The 23,735-nt window shown below is 33.8% G+C and overlaps 1 protein-coding gene across 4 annotated transcripts in view; it reads left to right on the top strand.

Moving 5' to 3' along the window:
• The window catches only part of LOC106721039 (histone-lysine N-methyltransferase PRDM16), a 60,568-nt gene that overhangs the window by 13,827 nt on the left and 23,006 nt on the right, over positions 1 to 23,735 (top strand). For 2 of the 4 annotated variants that reach the window (XM_045681163.1, XM_045681164.1), the window contains exons 1-2: positions 10,011 to 10,028; positions 14,745 to 15,184. In XM_045681163.1, the coding sequence (XP_045537119.1) occupies positions 10,016 to 10,028; positions 14,745 to 15,184 (453 nt within the window). In that variant the 5' untranslated portion in view covers positions 10,011 to 10,015. Of the gene's footprint in view, positions 1 to 10,010; positions 10,029 to 14,744; positions 15,185 to 23,735 lie in introns of those variants that run through there. The other 2 variants (XM_014515902.2, XM_014515903.2) reach the window with 2 other exon arrangements.

Raw genomic sequence — 23,735 nt, forward strand, 5'->3', positions numbered from 1 at the left:
TAACTTTATCTCTTCCGGTACTAAAAGATTATATTGTCTTTCTTGTAAAATTTATAAATGTGACTTATGTTTTTATCTAATATCAAATTTTAACAAAATATAAGATAGATTTGTCACATCTGCTAAATTTTAATCATTTCGTCTTCTCCCTGGCCTAATCCCACTCAGTATCACATCTCATACTCTATATCTCATCTCTATCGTCTGAGCATCACTGAAGCAAACGTATATTTTCTCTAATAAAATTCATTTTTAATTAGGATTTAAATATACCCAGAAGAGTTACATTATAAATCATCAACAAAAAAAAAACACATTTTTGAAACAATTCATTGAAATGGGGGTAATACCACCGCAGGTACTGCTAATAAACACTTTTAATTAAAATAAGACGCTTAAAACTTTTACTCGTGCCCGAAGATTTGTTCGCTTCGATAACGTCAGTATGATTTTAAAAAAGAACCTTTCTACCTATGAATTTAGGTTGAATTTCGTGTTTACGTCGTATACATTTAAAAGATGTGAAATTTATAATTGAAGGTCGTAAATTAAGGTGACATCGACAGTTGTGGCTCGTGGGGACGCGTTGGGGAAGCTCTGCCAATATTTTATCTAGAAGTTAATCATAACATTGGGTTTCCAGTGCTAACACATGTAACTACAGGAAAATATAGTTAATAATAAAAATAAATAACAATGTTTTCATACATATATTTCCTTAGTGTAAACGAACAGATCAGCGTATTAGCAGATGAAGCTAGTGTTATCCAAACATTCGCATTTATAATATTAGTAACATCGACTTATCACAATATTGCGCAGTTTCCGAGTATGACGTTAATTTGATATATTTATAAGTGCGACGATAAGGTGTATAGGAGATTTATAAAATTCAGTGCGTTAATTATTACATGATAATTTTATTAGATTGATTTACACGAATAATATAAAGGTAGTATGGTGCTTCACTGTTGTGTGGAAATATTATTCTACATATAACAGTTTAAAGGCCTAATAGACTAGTGACAATGGGTTAAGGTGAACTCAAGATTAAGCTTAAATTAAATTTCCTCTTGGTGATGTGAAGAGAGTGAAAATTAGTGTTGAATTTGTATTATTATTCCTTATTGTTTGTTAAAATTTATGAGATAAAATTACATACAGCCTAAGGCAATGAAAGCTTTAAAATATGTGTAATATGTATTGTATAAAAAATATATGTACGAGTGCGAATGAATTTCCGAGCAAACCGGTTTCCGATAGATGGCGTCAGCTCTGCAGCCTCCCGCTGACCGATTTAATTCGCGCCTTGACTAAAACCCTTTGACGCTTTCACCGGTGACAGCCCGCAGTCGGGAGTCTCTCGCCTCGTCGACGTCCCCATTATCATTTCCGGATCGTTCCGGTGCGAACCGGCATAGAAAAAGACGGTTTCCACGTTTTTGTATTTCTGTTTGGGTATAATTGACTATATGTACGTTGTGTTTGGATATTAGGTATAAATGTTTTATATGTTTGAGTCGATATAAATCTATAGAAGATTTATCAAAAAATCCTACTATACGTTATACAACCGTTACGAACAGAAAACCTTTACGACACTGAGTTTATTTTTACAAATGCACTTTTACCAAAAAAAATATACATTAACCATAAAGTAAAAAATATTTAGGTACTAATTAAAGACGTTGTTATCAGTCGCTATCTTTGTGTATTAGTTTCAAGCGATTGTATTCAGTGAAGTAGACGGGAAGGAAGGTGGCGGGGTCACTGCTGGCTGGATAAGGAAGAGCATCTAACAATTCCAAGAGCGGCTTGTCACAGCGGAAGCCGTTTCCGTTGTTACTTTGTTTAATTGTTGCACAATTATCTCTTTAAATGATTCCTAGTAGCTTGTTAATTGCAAAAAAATAATTATGAACTAGCAGATGCCTTCGACTTCGTTCGAAAAATTCGAAAATACCTAAATAAACATCGACATTTAAAAATATTTCATTTATTTGATATTCTCTTTAAATTAAAAAATTATTTACAATTAATATTTTTAAAATACTTACAATAAAGTTGAATTCTTCAAAGTTAATTCATAAACAAAGTTGCAAAAAACATGTACTGTAAAATTATTTTTAACAAAATTTATAACTAAATAAATATTCGAAACAAACTCACAAAACAGGAGGAACTTCTACTATTGAAATTCGCAACAACGCGTTCGCGTTGAATATCGTATTTCGCAGAAAAAACTTGATCATTGTCATACAAATGTATCTGTTGTTATGGCTCAGTAATTGGTGGCCTGGTGTGTAATTTGCGAAGGCCTTTTGTGCGAAAGTCAATGCGAGGTGAGCTTTATTCTTGCCTTATCAACTCGCTCGCTGGATGAGGGAGCGATTGTTACTTGATAATGTCTTAAAATCTCAAATTGTATGAAATAAACCTACTGGAATATAGTGTTTCTTTTTCAATGTATCGAGAAATGTTTAAAATGTGCTATTTAATGTTTTTGAAAACGAAATCTGTGAATAAAACTGTGACAGACAAAAATAATTAACCTTAAACTTTCCCGAATTGATCTTTTTCTGTAAAGATTCATTACGAATTATTCTATAAAATAAAACAATTAAGGAATAATAAATGTTTTATCAAATCAAAATAATATTCCATAAATTGAGAGTACTTTGTTTAAAATGTTGACAATACGGAAATTGTTTTATATAGGTACAATGAGAGTGTGCGAACCGGTACGTAGGGAAGAGGGGTCGCGGTTGCCTTAGGCGAGGGCAGACTAACATAATCATGGAGTCGTGTTTGCGGCTGAACATCATGGGAATATTATGATGACTGTCCAAACAAGGGCATCGAACGTGGATAGTTTTCTATTACAATTCTATTAGGACTTCAAATCAACTGTGCCTACGAACTAACTATAAATGTTTTACATTCTAATAAAATGTTTCACTAATTTTTGAACCTCGATTATTACAAGACTTTATCACGGCGTATAAAGTACCTATTTTAGTTCCCACCTGCCTGTTTATATATAAATAGTTTAAGCTTTAATAAAAAGGTTTTGTAGAACTCGAAAGAAAGTACATAGTAAAGTCGTTAAAGTAATTAACATTTACATTGCGTACTCATTGGATGCATTAGCGAGATTTCCGCAAATGACTATCACACAACTTAAGTGCGGATAACGCTGTAATGGGCTCTAAGACATTTGTGGTCTAAGTTAAAGGCGACACGATCGCATTATATACCACTCTTAACTGACACGAAATATTCGCTGTCGACACGGGGACCCTCAATTGTATGGTGACCAGTAACTTACACGTACACTAACATTTTTTGGACCAGATCACCTCTGTTGAAATTTTGATCAAGATCTGGTATTTTCAAAATAGAAAAAGAACCAATTCGAAATATTCTATTACGAATAAAGTTTTAAATATACAATATTTAGTTACTACACTTTCGCTTGTACCTTGTACCTCGTGGAGCATTTGTGGGGTGGCGTGATCGATGAGCCGCCCTTGTTCTCCGATCGCCGGCTCAATTAAAACACGATTATTTAATTTGACATGATACTTCGAGTGTTTTGACGCACCCTGTTAAACAGGAAATGGACAAACGTTATCATTCAATTTTTTAATTGTGCGTATAATTGTAGTAAATCGAAATATTCTTCATAACTAAAAATTTATATATGTCGGATGAGCACCGCCCGAAGTGTTTGAAAAACACACAACGTCAGTGGTGGTAGCACCACTAACATCATTTTCAGTGTTGCTCATCCTTAAATGAAACGCAACCTTTGATGGATATCCTTATATTTCTCAGCAGAGTTTCAGCCTCCTTGAAGAGCTTTGATCACTCCGGCGGTCGTACTGAGACTGGCTCTGTGCCGCCGGAACATTCTTATTTATACCCTCATGAGACTTACAATAAAGTGTTTGAATTTAGTAATCGTTTGTAAATTAATCTAAAAATTACAATAAATGAAGTTTTAATCAATTAATCGATTGTAAGAACGTATTTACAAGAGTTATTTAATTAATTTCAACAGTGAGATATTTTTATAAGATGGTCACGCCGATATATATGTAAATGTTCATAAAACTTAGGTTATTTCACAAATTTCTCTTTTTGACATTTAGTAATTTTCCTTAAGCATAGTAAATTGTATCAGGCTAATACCTCGATCAATTAAAAACTTAATAATTTGTTTGAAAATTACACTCTACATGTTTCCGTGCATTGAAAAAGCCCGAGCACTTTTCAGTCTGTCATTTAACAACTAATTAGAGCCCATCGTCCACTAACAAAACATTTGAACACTCGGCACCGCTCCTCGCGCGTTCGTCATGCAAGAAACTTTTCCATCATGTTAAAAGACGTTGTTAACTTCCAATTTTTCCTAGTTTTTACATGAAGATTTACTTGACATTAATTTGGTGAATTAAGGTTGAATGGTGCTTTTACAACTGATTCCACTCTGATAAGTTTAAGGTAACGAAATAATTTTTGGGTTCTTTTATTATTAGAATTTAAAATATTATAATTATTTTAATATATAAAATTCTCGTGTCACAGTTTTCGTTCCCGTACTCCTCCGAAACGGCTTGACCGATTCTCATGAAATTTTGTGAGCATATTCAGTAGGTCTGAGAATCGGCCAACATTTATTTTTCATTTTTTTTTAACTGCGCGCGGACGGAGTCGCGGGCGACAGCTAGACTAATATTATAAATGCGAATTTTAGATTGTTCGATCTCGATGAAATTTCGTATAGATGGAGAACACAGTATGGAAGAATACACAGGCTACTAATTATTATTTTTTTTTAATTCCGCGCGGACAAAGTTGTTGACGACAGCTAGTCTATCATAAATTTACTTAGTAAGTTAGAATTTGAGAATATCATTTTGGATTAAGATAATGTGTCCAGAGGTTCGTCCTATCAAGACGCCAATAACCGTCGGGTTACCTTCTAATACCGTTTTATTGCCTCTATAAACACGATGGATCGCCCCAGGAGGCGTTTGCCGAGTCGAGTGGCTATGGTGCATTTCGATTTAAAAATCTATTCGTTCAAAATTGGAATAGCTCGACCCTTTGTCGTGTCGAATTTAAAATCAATGGCTTAAATCCAATTCTTAGATTCGAGTGGTCATTCATAAGATTGAAACCGTTGTAAGGATACTAAGATTAATCTTGCTAATGATAATGATAGTACGTTCTTTATAAAGCTTTATTTTTTTAGACTAATTATCAAAGTGTAAAGTGTAAAGTATAAACAAAATTTAGCAACAAACATTTCTTTAAGAAGCTTAAATTATTGTATTTGTAATTTTTAAAGATTAAATGAAACCAGACTATTATTGTATCTTTGGTCTTTAAGAGAAGTAAACTGCTACAAGGATCATGTATTTTTAGAGTTTTATACGTTATATCTTAATTGAACTTTTAAAATAAAATCAATGTAGATATAGTTCACGATTAGACTTCCATTGAATTAAATAGAATGGAAAATGTCCGACCGTCTCGGAATCTCGGTTGTACGGAGACGGTTTAAAGTTTCCGAGCGCTTATCCCTTCAAAAGCAATGGACAGCGGGTGCTTTATCAATCCGATAACGTTACGGGTATAAATGGAGAAGCTATCGTTATTTCAAATGGAAAATCTAAAGTCATTGTGTGGAATACAAAAGATCTTCAATAAGAACTATCGTTTTTCTTTTCGATTAAAAGTAGTTCAGAAAATGAACTAATTTCTAGAAACTTTAATTAAAAATATATTCTAGAATGGTAAGTGATTATGAAAGCTATAAAAACAAAGTATCCTGCAATATAAACAGCCATATTCGAGGAAAGTTGGAGCAAGTTTTTTGTTAAAGCCATTTCCACCGTGCGGAGGGTGACTGTCACGAATCGGCAACAAAGGGAGGTGCCAAATGGGGGGTAGTTCGCAAATAAAATTGTCGCCACAGAAGTTGTTAGAGTCGCGTGAGGTCCGGTGTCACGTCCGCACTCATTTCGAATTCAACACGAGATTCCGCTCCTAGCTAAGTTTGTTTCGATATATTTACGTTGGTATACTGGTATAAGGATTATGTTTGTTAGCAAATGTGTACTCGTATGCTAGTTGGCAATTTGTATGAAGTTGAAGTCCCGAAGTGCTCGACTGCTTTGTACTGGTATTCATTTTTGATGCAACTCGCTCTAGTGCCGTTGGCGGTAATCAGGTTACAATACCTTTATGAATAACAAGGGAACAAGTGATATCAACGCTTTATGTAGGTGTACACTAACTATGCATTAACCATCGGTATCTCAAGGTAGGTAGACATCGCTTAGGTCCAATCTCAAACCAAACTTTTACGAATTAGACGAGCAACAGACGTCTATATGTAGTCCACACACGCTAAGGTTTGTCTATAAATGCAAAACCTAACTTGTGTGAATCAACATTTTGGAGGTTATAAATATAAATGAAGTAAATCTCAATATGAATCGAAATAAGAGTGCCTATAGTACTACTCAGTAAAAGTTAAGAATCAACAAAAACAGTTTACAGTTTAAATATATGAAATTAAGTATATCGTTGTATTTCCTTGTCCGTTGACTTCCTTTGTCGGTCATCCAAGATGGCGGTTGCCTCCTGAATTAGCCTCTACGTCACCCCCGGCGCGCGGCCTCGCCGAAAGGGATCTTGATCTGACGCGACCTGTACGTAATACCCAAAGTTATTTAATACTTGGGATTCAGATTTATATGGGTAGCATAAATTTAACATATGAAACATATTGATAGAATGGAATAAAATTTAGCTCGAATTTAAACAACAACAAAAATCCTGCATTCCGTTTATCGTTTCTTATTGCTTAGTTCTTTGTTTAAATTCGATGATCACAACTGTATATTAACATCGATGGACTAAAGCAGAAACTTTTTAAGTAAACTTGCTTTTGGCCGCGACTCTGTCCGTGCGGAATTTAAAAAAAAACTTTATCAGTAGTTTATGTGTTCTTCCAGACTATATTCTACATCTTTGCTAAATATCATTATGATTCCGGGAGTCGTTCTGGAGATACTTAGAAACAAACATCCATTCCTACATCAAAACTTTTGCATTTATAATATTAGTAAGATTGTCAACTTATCTTAATTTATAGCTGCTTTATTTATTAACTAGTTAAATTGAAATACTTTTTTATTGCTCTTTGGTACGATAAATGTTATTGAGCAAGTTAAATTAGAATATAAATATTCTTTAGAGAAAAATTCTATTAAATAAACGTAAAAGCGGCGTCGTGTCTCAGCCTATCAAATAAATTTGTGCGGTCGACGCGAAATTACGAGACATAAATTCTCATACTTGTACTGCATTTAAATTTGCCGCTGGGAACGCATAAATAAATATAACTTATACAGATCTTAATAAATGGAATTTTTATGTCTCCTTGTCCGTACTTACAACACTACAAGAAAGTTTTTTTTTAATTAGTAATTGAACATTTCTTACAGATATACTTCGTCTCTTACCATATTTAGATTTCAATTTAAGTAATAGACAAGGAATAGATAATGTTGCCCAATACCACGATTTTACCAAATTCAACATTCCTTTAATTTAAACGAGTCAATTTTCATGCAGATAATTATGGATATTAATGGGCAGTTGCATTAGTCTAAAATTAGGCGATACGCTAACTAGCTCAATGTAAATATCTACATCAATGGCCTGCAGCTTTAATAATACATTAGTTACTAATACAACAATAGTTAAATATACATATATTTATTTAAAACATAACGCTAAATAAATAAGTGACTGAATAAACCATTAAAGAGTTTTATTCACGTTTCTATTTTATCAGAAGCATTGCAAAAACCTTCACACCCTCGCGCCGCAATCATAACGACTTGACACAGAGTCGATTTAATACGCGAACTGTGAAATCGATTACGACATCTGTTGGAACGGGAATCGATTATCAGCCGTCATGTCTGTCGCAAATCGATTCTAGTTGTCGCCTTCACGTCCCAATGTGTTTGTAGATGAGGTATGTAGTAAGAAAGTTTAATTACAATTTTACAAAGATTATGCCTAAAATAGCCCTCCCTGGAAGAGTAGTTAGGAACAAACAAAATAATGAATATTATACACTATTAAAAAAATACCTGAAGCACTATTTTAAAGCTGTCTAGTTACTAGTCACTCTGGCTAGTTGTACCAGGAAACAACTACATCTCGAAAATTTAAAAATTAGCTTTAATCTAATACCAAAACTACTTTAAAATATAATACGATTCAAATACAAAAATGTTATTGTAAATCATTGAAATCAAAATGATGTGATTCCTCTAGGTATCAGGTCGTAGTGAAAGAATGATTTTCTGTTCAATAATATTCTGTTCAGAGTCTTACTATAAAAATAACGATCTAACTTCATGTAGCCCATCTAATATTGAAGTATAGAAAGTATGCGTAATATACGTAGCGCAGATCTAGCTAACGAAGCGATTTTGTCTCGCGACTGAGTAGAATTCCAGAGGTAGAAAGGTTTAGAGGTACAGGGGTACTGGATCTGTAGAGTGTAGTCTGTAGCAGACAAAGACGCAGATAAAGTGGAACATCCCATTGGTGCATCGGTGCCGGCCACGCCCCGCTCCGCCGCCGGCCAATCGCGTCCGTCGCCGCATCTTGAACATTATCTAGTTATCTCCCTTCTCACTTGCCTTTTGCCACTCGCCACTATACTGCCAAGATATTTTCAGACGCTGAAAAACTAATACGTTTCTGAAATCGACTAGTGTTTCTGTAGATAACTCGGCTTAATACGGCTGTAGGATATTACAATGGCCATTATTAATAAAATACGAACACCTAAATTCTTTTATACATATAAATAAGTAAATATATACAAGTATACTTTTTAACTGAAAAGCTACAACATATAAAATACGAAGTTACATTATGTTTTATGGGTCGCGAAATATAAGGTGTGTTACTTCTTTATTGTCTTAACAAGTACCTTGTCTCAAGTGACTGTTTCCGCTCGATATTTCATATCTCAATCTTCTAATAGACATTGTTTAAAGTACAACACTATGTGGTGCGATTAAGTAGCTCTGTTTACCAGTCACTTTACAAAGGCAGTAGTTGTTGTTAAAGTACCATTGTTTAGGCAGGTGTTGATGTCTATCGTAACAATGTCACTATCGATAAAAATTAAAATTACGTCACTGATAAGATTTTTTTTCTAAATGTAAAGTTTTAGAAGTTTATAGTGTTCATTTCAGATCTGTTAAAATTATTAGATAAAGTTCTACATATTAAGTGGTGTCCTAATTATTCATTTTTCCAGTTAATAAGCTGATGTTAATATTTAACAAATGTGTACCTACTTACAGTCTATGATGCTCTGGATACTTTTAAAAACTTATTTATGAAACCGAAAAAAAAAAAAAACAGTAAGTGTATTTTCAGACTTTAACCTTGTATAAAGCGACCCCGAAAGACTGGTGCGAGCGAGAGGGGTGCGGCACAAAGACAGCGACGGGGCGTGCGACGGGCGTGCGCGGGGCGCGGGCGGCGGAGGGGGTGCGGGGTGCGTCCCTGCCGAGGGTTATGATTCGGGATCGTAGGGATGAGCCGGGCTCTCGCTTCCTCTCGCGTTACTCTGGCACCGTTCGTCGCGGCCAACGCACATATCTGCCGGGACCGCGCAACATCCCGTGACACACAAACGGACATTCATTATCGACAAGTCTATCTCATCACTATAGATACTACACGAAATTATGAATATTTTCAATTTTTTTATTTTTTCGTGATTTTTGTGCAGTGTTGCGTTCGAAAATTAGTGGTCTAAAATTACGAAATTAATTCTTATTGGATTTTTTTTTCAATTAAAAAGTGTAAAATTAATTTAATTAGAAGGACCATTTATATGCCAGTGCTTCATTGAATAATGACTAACATTTTCGATTTGAATTAAAATATTTGCATTAAGATGAAGATGTCTGGTAAGTTGTATCAGATTTTTGATTGTAAGTTGTATTGCGTACCAACGTTACAACGTTAAACGTTTAGTAATAGATAACGTTACAGTGGTGAGTAGACATCAAACTAATTCTTATCATTCTGTGTATTTCAAATATTTTTTTTATTAATATTGTAACCAGTAAAATTTTCTTTCTTATTAAAACTATAAATTTAAGACTTATTTAATAAACCGCACAAACGGCTTTGAATATAATTTTTAGCATATATAAATTTAAATATTACCTTCATAAATATGCTATTTTGGGTTCGGTAGCTGGATGTAAAGTGTTACGATTACACTGCTTAAATGTAGTAATAATAAATGTTCTGTTATCTTCAGATAAAGCGGAGGCAGTTTTTTTTAATTACCTGGAATATATATAAATACTAGCTGTCGCCCGCGACTCCGTCCGCGCGGAATTAAAAAACTTTATTAGTAGCTTATGTGTTCTTCCAGACTATGTTCTACGTCTGTTCCAAAATTTCATCAAGGTCCGTTGAGCCGTTCCTGAGAAACCTTCAAACATCCATCCATCCATCATCTAAACATTCGCATTAGTAAGATAATTTCATGGATGTTTGATAATTTCGTTAATATTTTGTTAATCTTCAATAAATAATTAAGATAGAAAAAATAGTGAATATTGATTGTTTCAAAAACCTGGCTGACCCTTTGGCAGGTTTTTGTTAACCGGACAAATATTAAAATCTGTGAAATTTCATGTTAGTTTATATAAAGTTAATTGAATCATAGCTTTAATATATTTGATACCCAGCAAACATTTTACATCATTCTTGAGGAAATATTGTATAGGTAAAGTTTCATAGAAAATATTAAAGGTTGAAAGTTTAGCAGTATCAGAATCCAGTAAGATGACAATACGCAGGTAATCGATGAAAATTTATAAAAGAAAAAATAAAAACTATAACATTATCAACCTTAAAATATAGCAATAAAAATTATTACTATTACCTAAAAATCAATATTTAAAACATTCGTTGTCAATTTCAAAAGCCTTGTCAAACAAAACCGTTTTTTTGTACACACTTGAGTGTTATCTCTGATTCTGTTAAGGGTGTGCGAACAACCCAAAACATCTCGAATCTGCGGTTATTACTGAAGGTTATTTGTCATTCCTATATTACCGAAGTGTAACCTTTTGACAAGCGCCGCCGGGGACTATATCTTGTTTATAAAACTTATTATACACAATTTAAGTTGTTACATTTTTATTTACTCTATTCGTATGCGAAACGTATTTTTTATTGTTGGCTGAATGCGGCTTTACTTTTGCCTGTTCAAAAAAAATATGTTGCCGAAGTTCTCAATAGAACATTTTGTGTGCAGCGCCCAAAATGACACAGCATGCCAATTCTGTTTTATCATTTTAATTAAGTTTCTTGAGTTGATTTCTTAGTGGTTCTACTAATCTAAATGACCACTAATTAAAGTGATGCAAGTCTAGTAAAAACCTAAAATAATGAGGTAACACATTTTGTGCATAATCTCTTAGTGCGAATTTGTTAATCTAAGATTTTATAAATACTCATTTAACGGCTTTTGTACGACTTCTTTTTATAGTACTTTATGAAAACACTAAAAATGATGAAAACTTTACACCGTTAACTGAACAATACATAAATAGGAAGTCAGTTATTTTCGATACGCATATGCTTGTCACATTTCCTTTGATATTTATGTACTGTTAACGTATTAGAAAGTAGTACTTTCTAAGAATTCTAAAGAAGTCGTCAATACCTAGTGCAAGCTGTACTGTCGTATATCGGATGAGGCATGCTTGAATATGGCTATTTAAATGCAATTGTACGCCTAAAACGAAGTTCATAGCAATGGTAACCTTAACACGTACGTTTAAAGGTGTGTTTCGTCCGTGATAATGGAAATTGTATGTTTGGTTGGGCAGTTAAGAGTATTTTATGAGTGAACACAAGCGGAGTCGTCGAGTCTTCGGTGACACGACGACGTAAACCGTGACTATTGTCAGTCGCCGTGGCTAACACGTGAAATCAGCGCTCCGTAGGGTCCACGGACAAGAAAGATTAGAGACAAACCAATTTTGTAATACAGGTATCGTAGCTTATATCTATTGTGGGATAGATAATAACATAGAGTCAGCTGACTAGTATTAGCTCCTTTACTCTATCAGTAGCTCTGATATAAATCTTAGACCTGTGTTTGGGCGTTAGAGATCAAATTTAGGCTACAATGTTAGTTGACCTTTTATGTGCTATTAATTCTATAGTACTAATTGTTCTATTTTTTGTAACGTCGCTTTCTACATTTTTCTAGGTTCACAAGTCTATTCTTGTCGTTAAGAAGGAAAAAGAATTTATGAAATAGACATAATATGGAATATGATATTTGTGTTGTGTCACTCTATTCAGTTGTTAGTCCGCTGCATGTTCTTATTTTAAGTCTGTCGTGTTTCTGCGGAAACCGGAGATTTAACGACGACTCGTCCGCATTGTCCGCGCACGCAACGCGCGAACTCACCTCGCCATCGCTAATTTGAATTTGAAATTCGAACGCGCTTTTTATGACACCTCGTTTTAGCAGCCAGACACATTCACTTTATAATATATTCTATAGAATAATTAATATTTTTTATTCATGGAATAATATAACACAGTGGCTGAGACAATAAATTGACGGACGAGACGCAATAACTATGCAAAACATTACTTGATAGAATTTTGTTCTTTCTTATTTTTATTTTCTCGCTCTATTTGTCACACATACATTAAAAGGCTTGAATAAATAACATATATAATTGTTGCCGCCAATGTATCTGTGTTGGTTCGTGAGCATAAATTGTAATGATTAAACTAGAGCGCGACAGGTGAAATCGGCATAGCAACCGAACATTAAAAAGAACGCAGTCCTCACCGAACTGGATCCACAAAAAGGGATCATAAAGACACGTTCGCACATCCTGCGCATTGTGAACGCGCACTGCACCTTTGTTATGTTAAGCAGTTATCATTCCAAGTCCGTATTGTATTAGGCTGTGATCAAGCGTCTAATTTTATAGCGTTTTTTTTTCATCGCACGTGCGGAAGACGTCCTGACAAGATAGGGGGTTGTTTTAACAAGTATATTAGTAGTAATGGGGTGCGTTATGATTTATGGAGTGTCTCTCTCACTTGTGTTTGCTTGGGGGATGCGTTTTATTGATGGCACGCGCGTGTTTTACACTTTGTAATCAATCTATGACATTGAAATTTAAGTGAAGCAATTTGTTTCCTTTGATGATTCCTATATAGTTTATATTTTGAGGCATTAATGATTATGTTTATCAATCGATTTTTTTCTATATTATATAATATATTTCTCATTCAGATATCATGGTTTTTACGTTCAGGAAAAAAATATGTCTAGATAATAAAATTATTATGAAATATATATATTAGGGTGGCCCAAAAAAATAAAATTTTTGTTTTTTTCGATTCTCGTGTGAAAATATGTGAGTTTACTATGTTTTAAGAACCTCCACCAAAGGACAGGTTAAAAAAAAATCTTAAAGGTCGCTCAGAATTTTTGAAAAATTCCAAAATTGCCGAAAATCAGTTTTTTTTTGTTTTAATTTTTTTTTCTCGTCATGTCATCTTTTTAAGTGTAAAATAATATAAGGATTCTGAAAATTTGACGTCAAAATTTTATTTTCTAAAGGTCGCTCCGAATTTTTATAAATTTCCAAGGTAAATACTTTATATCTTTTTAAAAGAGATATATATATATATATATATATATATATATATATATATATATATATATATATATATATATATATATATATATATATTCACATTCCTATACATTACATTAGTACATTACTATAATTCCTTCCTACCTTTTCCTTATAAAGGAGTAAAAAAAAGATTAGCGCCATTCAAAAACGTAAGGCACTAATTTACCTTCAGAACATAATTATTTTAGTTTTGAAATTTATTGAAAAAAAAGTAAAATGTAATAATTGTTTTATTTTTTATCAATTTATTGTATATTCATGGGCTAGATGTCAGTTCGCCGACGTGGCAACGAGAAATAATGTGAATAAAAAATAATTCTCAGAATAAAGTTCATATTTCAATGAATGTAATTCCAGAGTATACAATAATTCGGAGGAACCACACGATTCAGATATCTCGGTGTGGATTTGCATTTGGGAGGGATTCTCTCAGCGGCAAGAGACAAGCGGAAACGCTTTGTGAGGAGCGGAAATGAGGCATAATGCGAGCACCATCTTGCATTCCATCATTTTATTTTTGTCTGAAAAATAATCAGACAGGTTCACATGCAGCCAAACGCCGATGCACTTTATAACGTTACCTACGAAATTAAAGGCTATATGAAAAATTCCTTAATTCTTACATCGAATTCCATTGCATACAAAAATGTATATCCCTAAAAAACTCGGCAACGCATCTGCGGTTCCTCAGGTGTTGCGGATGTCCATGTGCGTTGGATCAATTAATATAAGGTGATCCGCCGCTCGTTTGTCCCCTTTTCCTATAAAAGAAGTAGTTGGAAGTCTACGCAGATATTTTATCCACTTCCAAACCTGTTAACCATCATGTCACAAGTACATGTTCATGTAGTTCCGTTTTTAAAAATTAGGAGGTAATTTTGAAACCTGACAGTATTCAAAAATTAATTCTTGTTTTTTCGTTAACAGCAGCAGAGAGCCAGGATTCTGGCAGCCCGGCCCCGAGTCCCACCAACTCCGCGGCATCAGAACCAGCGCCCACCTTAGTGCACATCAAGCAGGAGCCCATGGCGCCAGGCACAGACGTCAAAGAGTACTATGGCAACTTAGACTTCGGCATTCCAGATGCCTACCTCCCACAAAATTTCGCAGATTACGGACGAAACTTTCTACCCAGAAATCTAGATTTACCTCATCAAGGCTTCCTTGATTCGGATAAAAGTCCTGATGAAAAAGACGATTCAAATAAAGATGGTGACGTTGATAACTCAGAATACAATCTGCCCAATGAGCTGGTGATAAAGAATGGCGGAGTATTCGCGAGATGTAGTATACCAGTTGGCACTAAGTACGGACCATTCACCGGCAAATGGGAGACGAAGCTTGTGGACAGAAGATACGCTTGGGAGGTGAGTTTTTTTTTTTTTTAATTTAAAACACTCAAGTTCTTTCTTAAAGAATAAACCACTTGCCTCACTTAAGTGTTTACACGATGTGTGGAAAAACGGAACGGTCTCGTTAATAAATAACGCCCCAAAAGTGAAGTTAACTGCAATACGTCAAGCGAAGCAGTAAACTGTTGATTTTATTGGTTCCTTCAAGTAGCACTGTTCTTTCGTCGTGTCTTTTTAATTATAACAACACTTCTACTTTTTTTGAATAAATCACTTCTTTAAATATTTCTTTAACAAAAAAAAACTAAGTTGTTTTTACGTAGTCATTTAAAAAAAATAAGATAAGGTATATTTTTTTCAATATGTTACAACAGCCAAATTAAACGTTGAAACGCTATGTTAATATGTTTACTGTTTTATGCCCTGATACAACGCATAAAAGGCTGTACCGACTCAAATATGCGCAAGAAAGATTTATCATCTAGTCACATATTGGATATTTATATTCCTACTTTATCTTTCTTTCTCTAAAACAGTGACCGTTTATTCCTTGAAATAAAATACCTTCGTATTTCGAAGTGAACGCACTATAAGAATAGGTTGGGGCGTGGCGCGGTTATCTCTCTCTCAGGAAGCGGAAGTCAATTGTATTCGGTATTTGGATTGCGAAACGACAGATAGAAAGTATTGAATTACTCGCAAATGTGAAGCGATTGTCGATCATTTGATGCAATGTCGAAAGCACAAAAAATTAAGCTTGAACGGGAGCTTTTAGTAAATATAATTTGAGCTGATATAAATCATATTTGACATATATTTAATAATACTTTAAATGGCAAATGAGTTGTTCCAAATTATTTCACTATGGCATTTAGTTGTGGTTAATCGAGTTTTTAACGAAATTGATGAAATGATTTTTGTATTTCATAACTAGTGTTAGGTTTTGAAATTAAAAAAAATGGAGTAGCTATCAAATTAAATGAACTAATGTTTGTATTAAAATTCTCTTAGTTATATCCCGATATATTTATTGACTAAAAAAAAACAACAATAACACTAATAATTTGTGGACTTATCTGGAATAGAACAAACGAGATGTTGACCTACAATACTACAAAAGACCGGACGCTGTGAGCTTGCAAAATGGATTCACGAGATGAGCAAACGCCTATCGGATGGCGGATTCGAGACAGATAATAGTCGTCTGCGATGTGGGTGTTAAGTTGCAGTCAAACCACACCATTGTCCCGATTGCGAACCGCACTTAGTTTCGCTCCTTAAACAACTCAATAGGTTTATTTAGACGTTTATAATTTCTATACAATAAGACCTTGCTACGAATAGATTGTATACTATAATAGTTGCTTTCGGAAGTATTCGGACAAGGTATTAAATAATAGGCTTATTAATACCGATTTTATGTGAATTTAATAATTTTTATAATAGATACATTTTAAACAAAAATTTTTTAAACAATAATTTGTTGACTTTATTATGCGTTACCAAGTATGTTTTTTTATGAAAAGCTTTATTATCTACAAATATAAGCCACAATAAACATTAAGGAATTTAATGATAAGGATAAAAATTTAATATTATGCAGTCAATTGATGCGGTGATCGTACGTGACTTTGTTGTAAAAATTCCAATTTTGTTCGTCATTATACCGCAAAAGTGAAGCGCTGACCGCGCGATTTCCACTGCGTTAACCAAAGGCCTCTTTGATGTCTACCAACTCACTGACCAAATAAAACCATAACGATGATGTATATACTTTTGTCCTGGATTGTACCAAATACAACCGTAAACGAAGTGTAGTAGTTGAAATTTGAACGAACATTTATCAGATTACGTCTTATTGGCATTTATGAAATTTCAAAAGCTGGTTTTTGGAATATTAAGTTAATTTTATTAACGTACTAGCGGTCGCCCGTGATTCCGTCCGCGCGGAATTAAAAATGAACGTAATAAGTATGCCTATGTGTTCTTCCAGATTATGTTCTACATCTGTGCCAAGTTTCATCAAGATCCGGAGATACCTTAAAACAAACATCCATCTAAACATTTTTATTAGTAAGATTAAAATGTCAAGACTCATCTTAGTTGTTTTTATTTTGTTAAAGCAAAACTACATATTCTGTTTCGGATAATGTTCAAATATAACTCTAGATAACAATATTATTTTGTACTTATATAGTAATAGAATTCTCACATTTAGAAGACCGAAAAATATCACAGTAGGATAGTCTTTGTTGAATGAATACCAAAATCTTATTCCAAATTTTGGGAAAGAAGTTCAAGGTTATTTTGTATTCGTTATTTTAACAGCATAGAAAACGTAAATTTAAAGTATCCTAACCGAAGAAGTAACTGGTAAGCTTTCAATCATTTCGGTAATCTCACGTATCTGAGTAAACGAAAGGGGTGCGACATTGTGTAATCAATGAAGCGGTAACATTATCTAACCACCGTCTCACAAACTTTGATATCTCTACAAAGATCTCGATAAAAAAACATCCGGGTAATTCCGAAGCTTTTTACTTGTACATCCCATGTCAAAGTGCATGAAAGGTTGCGTACGAATAAACCTTAATTTTAAATTTAAGGCGTGACCCCCGTCAACAATTTTTTTTAACCAAAAATTTACACTTTTTTACCTAAAAAAAAATCGCAACGGTAAATTTGACAATGAGAGATGTCATCGTATTCGTATTTTAAAGTATAAACTTGATTGGCTACTTTTTATTAAATGAAATCGTCAGAAAATATCTCGAGAAGCATCTCATTCTTTTGAATTCAATAATAAGTGCTTTATTGAACTGCTGTGGTAAATATTTTCTCACAAGTATTTCGCGCGCAAATCGTTTGACAGTTGTTTTTAATTCCCTTTCATTTGTTTATTATTTTCTTAGCAGGAAGAATGCAAAGATGTCTCAGTCTCTTGCAGCATATATTTAAATTTGTAGATATAATATTTAAAACTCTTGAAATACACATTTAAAACATGAATGTTTATTTAAATAAGTAGAATAATTATTGGTTATCGGTGTGCATTTCTTATGAGACAAACTGGTTTATAATAATAATGCGTCAATCAATATTACGCATAATTTCATAACGGTATTATTTTTTAGGGTGCATCTGACACAATCGATGCGAAATTGACACGTAACACGGACGCCGCTAATTATAATAGCAATTTTAATTCGTTATGGAAATAAAAAAAATTGTTTTCAATTCGGTAATATTTGCTCTTGGCTATAAAAATGGGAATTGGATATGAATTTTTAATAGGATACTGTTTATTGTTAACATGCGAAGCGTCGATTCAGAATAAAGTACCTGTACTGCGCGAATTTTATTTTTATTTTGAAATTTTAAAAGTTAGTAAGTATAATATAATCTCTTTTTAATTCCGCGTTCTAAATTTGAAATTAGAATTATTATATTTTAAAAGCACCCTCACAGAAGCTTTAGGTCGTTGCACTGCTGTCATAATATCTGTCATATTGGTGTGACATCCTTTCATAGCTGGTCACCCCCTTCGGCAAAGGATTAGCCATCGCGTTGCCCCATTACATCTTCATTACGGTAGGCGGCTGACATTCCCCACGTATTGTTACATTTGTTGTAAAAAATATTATTGTTATTATATTTATTGGCTGCATTGATAAAATAGATATTTATACGATCCGCGCATGATCTCCTCTTACAAAGGACGTACAGATGTGATGTGCTGACGGTTTTCGATACACTGTTGGCCATACATTTGGTCGTGTATTAAATGCATTTTATTTAAAGTTTGTGTCGCAGTATACAAGAAATACAAATTATCTTGAACTTATATTCGTGGTCTATTTTTTTTGTCTTCAAAGTGCAAAGGTTTTTTTTTAATTTTATAGTTACGAATTACAGTCAAAACGTTTATAGTCATTTTAATTAACTATGGGTGGGTAGGCTTCTTGCAAGGTGATCTGGTGAAGCTTGTGAGAGTATCCTGGATGATGGTGGCATGAGACACGTGGCTAACATTTGGGTGATATGGTGATAATCATGATAAATTGATAAGAAGAATAATCTTCTAATACATGCAATTTTTAAATATTTTATTAATATGTTTTTTTTAAATAATCGAATCTAAATAGTTTTAAAAATAAAATTGAAATACTAAGTTTAATGTACATTAGAATTCTAAATAAGCTGTGTGCTTTTATTGGCACGCAGTGGAATATAGTTGAAGCTTAGATTCAATCTCCGATGCTTCCATGTACATGCCTGTCTATTTCACACCTGGCACTTTACTGATACATCGCCTCTTCACCACTTTATAAATATGCACAATTCTAATTAATAATAGTAAAATTGAAAATAATATAAAAGAGTTTGGTTGAAATTCTCAGCTGGACATAGGGCCAATATCACAAAAATTATCTATTTGTGAATGTATTACCATTTAATTTCTCTAGTTTTTGTCTTTTTAATAAGTAAAATGGTAGCAACAAATTGTGCCTTACCAATTGTGTTTGATTAATCGCTAAAATATAGCAATGAATAATGTCATCAAGGGAGCCGCGACCCCAAGTAAGCGCCTATCCAAACATTTCTGTTATTATTAACAACATAACACTTATCAGTTAATCTTACACCGTTGCACAATAGCAGCTAATCTCGAGGCGTGATAGAAATTTATCTCTACTCCGGCGAATCATTGTCACTACGAAACGGACCCTTCCCTTGTTCGAAAAATGCGATGTGAATTAAGGGAGCTTTTTGTCTTTTTTTTTTAAGGAAAAATGTCTTATTTTATTTCTTCTTTTACTGGTTAGTTGCTAAATTTACTAAAATAAAGCGTATGATTTTTAAGGTACGTAAAAGCTCTGAATCTTTTAGTATTTTTTTGTGCTTACCATAATTTTATTTTGATTCATGGTTAAGAAATTCGTAACTTCTGCCCACGCCTCGCCTCACTGCGGCATCTTATTCCTACCGATATTTTTCCCGACAAATTCTCGTTCGCAAAAACAGTGCTGGCGCGCATTGTGGGGTAATATTTCATCTGAGCTGGCCAGAACAATAATAGCCCGTGGAGTTGTAGCCACGGCACGTTCGCGCCACAATGTTGGAACGTTCCCATTATAGCTTGACCCTCGAGTGTTCTTTAAGACACGAGCAATTACGAGCAGGAGGCGGATCTGTTCGGACGTGAGGGGTCTATGTACCCTGGTCAGTTGAACACGATGGCCAGCATCCGTGTAGACAAAATAACGAAATACCCCGAAAGCAATGCGTAATGTGCATCAGTTATTGGGTTAGGTTAAGAGTTGTTTACACTGGTCGCCCGGCAGAGAGCGTTGTTGATGCGTCTGACGCCAACTGCCTTTGAGGCTGCATTGTTATGAATTCTATTTTAAATCCTTGATGTGTTGTACATTTCGGAAATGTAGCAAAAAAAACCTTTCTTGATTTTACATCTATCATGTTTGATAACACTCAAATACGTTTTTTTATAGTGAATTTTCTAACTGAATCTAACAAAAGTTAGGAAAACATAGTTTAGTACATTATCTTTTATTTATGTATTCTAGGTTGCAAGTTACTGCAGAGTAATTATTATTCTTAACAAAACAAGCCACAAATCCAATTAACAAACTAATTTTATTGTTCAAGCTTCTAAGAAATTAGATTTACTATCAAATAACGCAGTTGCAATAGTTAACAGTAAAACGTAAAATTTTTACGATCCCATGGTTTACGATCTTAGATAAAAAACGGTTGCAATGATAGGTAGAAAAAAATTGTCACAAAAATAAACCAAAAATCATTCGGGAAGCCGGCAATTGTCACCGTGACGAAGCCGCCGGTGTCTTTGTCAGCTATTGACTAGTTTTTTCCCAGCTTGTAATCCGCCGGTTAATCTCTTTTAACACATCCAGATGTGAGCGAGCATGTAACGCGAAGATTTCGCTTTTACAATCATCGAAATCCGAATGAATCAGGATAGTAAACGTTCTTATTAATTAATGAAATAAATCCTTAAAATTCAAGGAAAAATCAGTCAGAAGATGGCGATCGCTTTATGGCCTGAAACAAATTTAAAATAACGAGTATAAAGGCTATAACTATAAAGTAAATAAACATAATGAAGTCGATGGTCTTAAAGATTGAAATTTCAACAACGCTGTGTTTTACTGTACTTTGATAGGCGTTGTTTATGAATACTTGTAGATGTCTTTCTCGTAAACCTCTGCGGCTTAGGATAGTGTAGGTATAAGTTTAAAACACTACAATTGCTTCATATCAAAGTGATCTGAGAGATATCAAGAAGAGTTCTAACTTATTACTCATAATGAAATGGTCAAAATGTGTCATATAGCCCTAATTTTATTTCAACACAAAAAGCGTCCGCAGGAACGGCGCGGTTCACCCATCACCGAACAAACGATTGTACGTCATTGTGCCAATCAATGGGGTGCCGTTAATACTAGATCAATGGGACATCGCATTCTAACGCCCACTGTTTGTGGACGATAATGTTCATTTTACCACCCGAAAAGAGGAGATATTTCTTATCAAGAAGGTGCAAGGTATAGTTTCCAATAATTTTAATATATTGAAATGCATTGTGTTACCGTTTGTTGATTTTTTTGCGCAATGATAGCAAGTTCGTGGACATGTTGTCGCGCGAGGAATTAGGCCGTTTTGTCTCCGGTTAATGGTCGAAACGTGACCGTACGCTTGTTGACTAATTTCTCGATGATTTGTTCAGGATACTGTAAGTTCGATGCACGGTGAGATCCTATTCACGATTCGCGATAATTTATGAACGCGTGTGACAGTTACAGACCGTAAACGTTGAAATATTTCTCATACAAATTCATTGGAAACCTTTGAAATATGCAGTTCCGTACAATTTGCTAATCATGCAAGTATATCTTATGAATTATTTCTATGACAGTACGACTGGTTATTGACTCATCATGAGCCGTTCTTGACGCTTTGCAATATGAAATGCAATAAGATTTATCGGAATCCTTTTTGTATAAACGTTTCAATTTTGTGCCCAGTTTTTTATTTATTCTAAGATATGAGATTTAGTTTAACTATATCTAAGTAAAATAAAGTGTTATGTGTTATATATGTACCTAGAATTACAAGTAGCAATATTATCTGGATATTGTTACACTTTAAAAATTAAATTATAACTTTTTATCTTACTAATATTGTAAATGCGAATGTTTGTATGTATGGTTGGATGTTTGTTAGTAGGTATTTGCAAAAGGCTCAACGGATCTCGATGAAATTTGGCGTAGATGTAGAACATAGTCTGGAAGAATATATAGGCTACTATTTAATATTTGTTTTAATTCCGCGTGGATGGAGTCGCGGGCGCAGCGAGCATAACAAATAGAAAAAAAGTAAAATCTAATTAAATATTATTTTTAATCTAATTTGTAAATAAATATTAATTTAATACGAGTATACATATGTACATAAAAGATAAATGAAATCGCGTCATTAAAAATGCACCATAAAAGTGCGGGCGTTATTTCGCAGACAGGTCCGGAAGTAATAGTTTTCCGGAGCTGATAAACAAAGACAAGTCAAGGAAACGTCCCTCCGCTGAACACGCGTTCAAATGTCAGTAAGGAAAAATGTAGAGAAAGTCGCATTTTTTCATGTTCTTTACGGACAGCGGAAATTTTTCTAATTATTCCGACGGAAACGTTCAGTAAAGTGATTTGTTAGGGTAATTAGGTGTTTTTTTTACTTCAGAAATCTTGTATCTGAATTCTTTAAGCGGTTACTAAAAAGTAAAGTAACTACAATGGCGCTCCCAATTCACATAACAAAGGTCGAAGACTTTAATACAATTTAACCTACATATATAAGTTATCAACAAACTACACTGTTTTGTATTTTAGAATGTAAAAGCAAAATGGTCAATGCTATATTTCCAGTTTCCCAACATTTTACATGTACATAATAAAGCTGATAAACGTAGAGAGATTTAGGTCTTTTATACATAAGGGTATATATCTAGGGGATCCAATTTCGCGCAGCGTGCGGCTTGGCGGCGGCACGGGTAAATAAGCGCGCACACAAATTGTTATCTTGTGAAACGAGTCGTGTGATGCGCGCAACGACGCGTGCTCTGTGCGCCGCTGCCAAACGCTCTTCACTTCCGAATAGTGCTGCCCCATATTCCGACTTAAAAACTATCGACATTTCAATTGAAACTAAATAACACTGTAGTAATTTTCAACTAAAATATTGTTGCTATCCCTGTAGATATATATTCTAATAGTATTTTGGACATATTTATGTTTCACGAGAAAATTAAGTGTTTTAAACTAGAACAAAAACAGTAACAGTCCAAATAGTCACTGATGTATTAACATAGTCTGTTGATTTTAAATATTTGGTTTAATTTATTTTTGGTTGTTATTATAGGTAATAAATATAATACTTTTTTGGAAATTAATTAATTATTCATGTTCCAATGTTGAATAATATTGTTTTTTTAATTATTTATTACTATACAAAACACGTCTTCAAAAATATATAG

The sequence above is a fragment of the Papilio machaon genome, chromosome 15, assembly GCF_912999745.1.
Source record: "Papilio machaon chromosome 15, ilPapMach1.1, whole genome shotgun sequence".
NCBI lineage: Eukaryota > Metazoa > Arthropoda > Insecta > Lepidoptera > Papilionidae > Papilio > Papilio machaon.